Source organism: Salvelinus namaycush, chromosome 14, assembly GCF_016432855.1.
Source record: "Salvelinus namaycush isolate Seneca chromosome 14, SaNama_1.0, whole genome shotgun sequence".
NCBI lineage: Eukaryota > Metazoa > Chordata > Actinopteri > Salmoniformes > Salmonidae > Salvelinus > Salvelinus namaycush.
The window spans coordinates 8,096,948-8,103,935 of NC_052320.1; the positions used below are offsets into that span (position 1 = coordinate 8,096,948).

Below are 6,988 nucleotides of genomic sequence, written 5' to 3' on the forward strand. Positions count from 1 at the left end.
AAATAAGCTGTGGCTTGCATGTTGAAAACCTGTAAGACTGAAAGCCAAAAACAAACGGCTATGTCACTCATTATCAAAGTTTAGACGGTTTAACATGGACATGCAGAAAAAAAGCATCAACAAGCATGTCTTCATCAGGATATCTGATAACATGTTCTCATTCTGCCACCTGTACGGTACCTCAGCCAGATGTTGGAGGCGTGCCAGCAGAGGGGTCCTCTTGTCAGAGCCCAGTCTGGTGATGTAGTTGGAGCGTTTACTGAACACGTACAGGAGGTTCAGCACAGACAGCACCACCTGCATGTCACATGACGCTAACAGGGTGGTCAAGTGCTGTGAGGAGAGAAAGTGAAAGACTGTTTGGCTCATTCCACCTAGGTTTGTGACAGGTGCATCACCCAGAGAGGAAGAAACAGTTTATTAATTTAACCTTTACCCAGGACACGTTATTGCAACGTCTTTCCTGGATTATTTTACAAAGACCCCCAAAGCAACAATCTCTGGCAGCAAAATTGTCAATTTAAACCAAGAGGTCAAACTATTTTAGGCAGGTGGGTCCCAACAGAGCTAAGCAGGGAGGCCCACTTCCCCCACACAACAGAAGAGGAAACCACATCATTGTGAACAAATGGGTTGTGTCAGAAGGGAGAAAATTATTAAAGGAAGTGAAAAGGGGAGGCAGCCTGAACATGAAGTGGTCCACAGTTTAATATTCAATATGCTCTACTGAACATGACCCTGGTCATTGTGTCAACTGGAGAGTGGTCCTACTGTCCATGGTCATTGTGTCAACTGGAGAGTGGTCCTACTGTCTCTGGTCATTGTGTCAACTGGAGAGTGGTCCTACTGTCCCTGGTCATTGTGTCAACTGGAGAGTGGTCCTACTCCTACCTCTATAGAGCTGTAAAGGTGCCTGGAGAAGCTGTACTCGATGAGCAGGGCGGTGAAGTTGAGCACGGCCAGCAGCAGGGCTTTGAGCTGCCCGTTGTCCGGCCGGTCACACACCAGCAGCCAGGACATGTTCTCCACCGTCTGGCCCGCGTCACACAGGATCCCATCGAAACGGTCCAGCAGGTCCACCCAGTGGTACAGCTCACACTGGAGAGGAAAGGGGCAGGTGAGGACTCAAGAAATCACTTTAGATAGAGCTAACATTCTGCTGATTGAGCATCAACACCTGGGCCACGTTCAGCAGACAAACGTTGTGGAACTTTACAGATAGAAAGGCCATGAATATAGCTGTTACATGTCAGAGGATGGTTTGTTCTACAGCCCAGGTGAACGAGGATATGTCCCTGGTGACGCCAATTCAGGGACATGTCAGTGTAATACAGTGCTTGTTTCCCAGACCCAGATTAAGCCTGGTCCTGGACTAAAACGCATAATATTAAATCGAGGAGGACGCTTAAAATGGTTCAGAGAAACCTGAAACGTTCCTTAAATTGGTTCTGAGAAATCTGAAACATTCCTATACATTTACCTGATCAGGTAAAGTACCGCCTATGAATGAAATTGTGATCTAATACAAAGAATGAACGTTACCCAGAAGTTTGACATTAACAAATAATTTGCAAAGTGCCTCACCTTGCCAATATTCCAGGTCTTGATGTGCTGCAGCTCCAACAGCAGTTGCTCGTCGCGGCATCCCTTAAGCTTCTCTATGAGCGTCCTGCAGTCCGCAGGCTGTGAGGAAGAGAGGGCAAGAGAGGAGGGAGAGAGAGGAGGGGGAGACTGTAAAGGACGTAGAGTGCAGGCCCGGGTCCAACAGGGACTACAGACAGAGACAACATTGAGATGCATACTCACAGCTTCAGTGGGGGTTTTCTTTAACTTGCTTCTGTCAACCTTCATTGTCAATAGCTTCTATCTGATGCGCCTGTTGGAATGCAGAACATAATAGATTAACATGCAGTCTGACGAAAAACAATGCATGTGTGTTTCCATGGAAATTGTGCTGTTGTGTACAGTTGCAAATTTAGGCCTTACATCTAGTCTAGCAACAAAAAATGAAAAGTTAAATAGTAGACAGTAAGTTTAATTAATTTAAGAATTAAATGGAGCTTATGCAATGGGTATTTTTGAGAAGAAAAAAAATATACAAGTGTCACTTACAGTTAAGTAATTTGGCAATACCCACTTAACAGCATGTTTCATTCACAATGCCTAAAACAAGAGAAAGACAGTCATTCACATTATAAAGATAAAGGCATTATGAAAGACTAAAAATTATTTTCTCCTGTGTCAAGGCACTAATTTCCCTACAAGCCTTTCAACACTTGTAAGGGAGAGAATAGCGAGAAGTTTAAAATACACTTGTCTAACCATAACTTAGACATAAGACCCTACTCAAAAAAACATTCCTCCCATGAAAAATGGGTGTCTCTTGTCCAACCAGGGGTCGTGTTAATGCAGAATTCTGCATTTGTCCATGAGGAAAAAAAGATAATGCATAAGAAATATCTTGCTGCATTTTGTAAACACATATCTATAACGCTTCTTATTGTAATTTCTGCTCTGCATCAGACTAATTTGACACTTCAGTTGCACTTCAATCGGATGAGATCTATCAGCAGACAGCTGATGTCAAGCTACTTTTCTCTGGAGCTTTTCTTGGTAGCCTACTTTTCAAGTGAAATGCAAGATTAATTTCAAGCAAAACATTAGGAAATGTAGCTGGCTGCAATATTTTTATGATAAACAGAAATATGGCCATTTTTCATTGCAAGCTCATTTACTTGTGTGTCTGCTTGCCAAATAGCGTTGCACTTCTGTTGTCATCTGATGAAAATTAAGCTATTTTATGTCGAATGTGTTGCAATAATGTATTTTCTGTTAAGGAAAATTATAGTTGCACGTTCCTAAGCACTCTATTGAAGTTTAAAAAAAAACGAATATAAAAAACGCAGGTGAAATGGTTTAAAATGCAGATTTTTTTGGATGGTCCGCGTTTGAAAATGTATTTTTCTGAACTCTAACGCGACCCCTGCCAACACAGACAGACAGAACAACCAAGGAGGGCCTAGCTAGGAAAATCTATTTGCTCAGTGGTGCAGATTCCAATCATGTAGCCAATACAATTAGGTAACAGTCAGTAGTCTGGACACAGCTTCTGAGCAAGACAGCCAAGTGTGGGTTCAAAAGTATAGGCCTAAGGACAGTTGCGCATCCACACAGTTCCAATCAATACACTGTTGAGAAACATGGCACATTTCCACCAGTATATCTCTGAGCAACATACTATCAAACATGGGTCATTTTCACATTATCTCTCTAAGGCTTGGTTCACTACAAACCCCAGACAAATCAGAAAGACTTGTTGCCAGCTACCCTCAACCTGTTTGCAACTGACTGGATTCGGGGGCTTTGCTCAGCTGGTTCCAAGCATTTGAAAACCTTGCTGATACAATATCTTGATGAACAAGCTAACTAGTATATTAATCTACATTACAACACAACTGAATAGCTGAATGATTCCCGCACAGAACTAGTCAAAAATATCAAACGTTACCAGTTTAATGTCTCTAACCTGTCAAGGCAAGTGCTTTAAAAGCATTCAAACTACAATGAATGTTCACCAATAGACCGTAGAATCTGAGAACGTCGCAATTGGCCAGCTAGCAAAGTTACTACATTTTTTAACAAGAAGGCGAGTATGGCCAACTAACGTTAGCTATCTAGCTAACATTAACGTTCTCTACATACCGCAGTCATACTCAACGTAACAAAATTAGCTAGCTAGCTAGCAACCTAGTCTAACACCAGACAAGCATGTTGCTATCCAAAACAAAGCTGGCGTTATCAAATAGCATACACGAAAACAGCATCAACCGAATGGTAGTTAGGTAACTGTTAGCTAGCTAACATTACTGTAGATTGAAGTAGCTAACATTACTGTAGCTAGCTAGCTACTGCGGTAAGGAAATTATTAGCTAGCTAGCTAAAAACGGGAGAGTTCACTAGCTAACGCGGCTAACTGGCTAATGGGGGAAAAAGTCGGTTCGTTAGCTAAACTGTAATCATAAATATGTATTGCATACCTCATCGAAAGAACAAGAGTAAATTCGTGTTTAGCCAAAATGTCCGGGTAGGAGGTTAGCAGCTAGTTGGCTAGCTGGGTGACAGTGGGGAACTGGCTAACTAGCTACTTCAATCAATATTGCTTTTGAGAACGTCAACACACATCTAATACAAGAGGCAATAGCAAATAATACGTATCTAACGAAATGTGTGCTAAACTAGCTAGCAAATTAGCAAGCTATGCTAAGCCTAGCCTAGTAATGACAAGTTGAGAGATTCAACCGCCGCTACCGCGAGTATTTTCCCCATTCCTCAAACGGTTTAACACGACGTTAAATCTAGCTCCCGGCTGCAGTAGGCCTCACAAGAAGCCCGTACTCTCCTGCCCTGCATCCTTACCAATACACAAATACACAACCCGTACACACAACTCGCTAGCTGGCAACAGTCACACCCGACCAGACGTGAACGAATCAGTCGTTTATGTTTTACCATACCTCCTCCAAAAATATTATGCTTGAAGTGGATAAAACGACGCTCTCACTTACCGCGCTGGCTAGCCAGTTGGTTGGTTAGCTAGCCGAAACGTTTAATAACCAGCTGAATCATTCCCCCATACGGACCTAACGTGACAGCGATTTGGTGGTGTTTTAGTTAATCAAATTTGCGTAGCTAGTTAGTACCTGTGATAGGAGATGGGCGTTCATTTCTGCATCCATCTAAAACATATTCACACACAAAATATGAACGTCTGCTGCAAGTTTCTGTACAAAAGGTAATACAAATATATCAATGTTTTTCATTGTAACAGCAGAAACATTTAGGATTTGAATTCCTGTGTGTTACTCAGTACAAAAAAATACTTTCGGGTGGAGATTTTTCCCCCCACATCAAGTATTACTTTCTGAAAACAGTAACAATCAAAACACCACCTATTGCCTTTTATAGAGTACCGACACATTTTATTAAGCCCCTATCCAGCAACCACAATCTCAGCAACCAAATTGTGCATATATTGTCTTTATCATAAGAGTTGTATCTATAGATCTTCTATTAACACAAGTCACCATCCATCCACCCTGTAACTAGGGTAATATTATCCTCTGAATAAGCTGAAGGTACCAACGTAGTCAGAACTCGTCTCCACTATCGTTTAGCAAGCAGGTGAGCAAACATACTTTTGGCATTTTGACAGGAAATCCTGTCTGTCTATGTATACATCTCCAATCTAGTAAAATGTATTAGATGAACGCAATTAACTGTTGGGTCTATTTGCCAAAGCAATTGCAGCATTAAGGTGAGGCCAGACTAGCCCGTTAATTTGATCTGTATTCGTGATTTCAAATGCTTTCACAATGGGAGCCGCAGCTGAGATGATCGGTACATATCCTTACAATTTCAGTGGTTTCCTCTATATGCATTCTTGGCCAATTATTAGTATTGGCCAAGAATGTATTGCCCCCCCCTTCAGCCAATTAGTAAAGAGGGCATTTTATACGTCACACGGACCAAAATACATCCATTCTAATGTTGTCCATTCTCCACGTACAGTCTGGCCTCAACCATAGGGTGTTTTCACACATAATTCTGAGCTATAGTTCAAATCAGAGTTAGATTGTTTGTTACATTGTATGTTTTCCCCACAATTTGGTCCGGTTGGTTTCACATTGCCAAATGTTAAACAAACTAAAAGGCCTAAACAAAATCATGTGTTCATGCTAGTAATTAGTTTATTTAGCACAAAATGCTCACGTTAAATCCATTTATGATTATCATGAAATTAAGCATCACTTGCATCCCAATCTTCATATTAATTTGGCCTTCCAAGAATAACAGGAAATAGCATAATAGCTGCTCTAACTGTGAGGTGAAAAGGCTATATTCAGTAGCCTATATCCCCGGGATATGAAATGATGATGATGTATGCATTTCATCAAATGATCGCAGTCAAACAACCAATAATATAGCTCGTCTCTGGTTATTTTCCTGTGTTTAGTCCAGACTGCGTTCTCACCTGGCGCGAACCGCATCACGGTACAAATGGAATCGGACTGAGACCACCCTTTTTGAGAGAACCATGGTGCGTTGTTTAGTGCGCTTCGGAGTGCAGATAGTTTTGATTGTTGTGAACACTAACCGAACTAAAAGGGGTAAATGAACTCCAAACCAATTTTGTGTGAAAGCCTCCTTAGAGCCCTGCAGCAAGAAGGATAACCACACTATGTGACAGAAGGATGTCAGAAGGCAAACAATGGTCTCTCGAAGACAGTGGAATACATAAAAGCAAATCACTGGAAGAATCTCGATCTGCTGCTGTTTGTCTGACATAAATTAGACTGTATTGCTATTCAAATGGCTTTCTGATGGCCAAAATGCTTTTAGCTACAATTCAAAGTCAAATGAAACACGTTGTAAGTATACAATATTCTCAAGTTCATCCCCTAATTATTTTGGTTAGATAAATAGCATAATAAAATGATGACAGAAGAACAACAACTTTGTTAGAAGAGATGAATACTTATTGTAAATTATAGTAGTTTACAATACTACCAGTAGTTGGTACATACCAGAAACTGCTTTGGTTCACTAGTGCCACCATCATTTCCTCCTCCTTAGCATAGTTTTGTCTGGTCTCCTAAAACAATCTGAATGCCTAAAAACAAGCACATCTATTGAGCGAAATGTTTTATTTTTTTAGACAGCTGGGCTCCGGAGGGGACATTCCAAACCTATAGCTGAACAAAAAACAAGACAATGGTTGGCCTACCTATTCAAATGAAGCTGAAGGGTATGAGGGAACTGTCATAGATGGGGCAGCAGGTAGTCTAGTGGTTAGAGCGTTGGGCCTCAAGGTTGCTAGATCGAATCCCCAAGCTGTAACCGAAAGGTTGCTAGATCGAATCCCCAAGCTGACAAGGTAAAAATATGTCTTTCTGCCCCTGAACAAGGCAGTCAACCCACTGTTCCTAGG

At 41.4% G+C, this 6,988-nt stretch overlaps 1 protein-coding gene across 1 annotated transcript in view; it reads right to left on the reverse strand.

Annotated features, from left to right (window-relative positions):
• LOC120059086 (E3 ubiquitin-protein ligase HUWE1-like) overlaps window positions 1–1,876 on the reverse strand; it is a 71,600-nt gene extending 69,724 nt beyond the window's left edge. Inside the window, exons 1-4 of the mRNA XM_039007879.1 lie at window positions 1,807–1,876; window positions 1,585–1,683; window positions 892–1,098; window positions 181–333 (exon numbers count right to left, since the gene is read on the reverse strand). Coding sequence (XP_038863807.1) covers window positions 181–333; window positions 892–1,098; window positions 1,585–1,683; window positions 1,807–1,851 — 504 coding nt within the window. The 5' untranslated portion in view covers window positions 1,852–1,876. The remainder of the gene's footprint in view (window positions 1–180; window positions 334–891; window positions 1,099–1,584; window positions 1,684–1,806) is intronic.
• Between the last annotated feature and the right edge of the window lie 5,112 nt (window positions 1,877–6,988).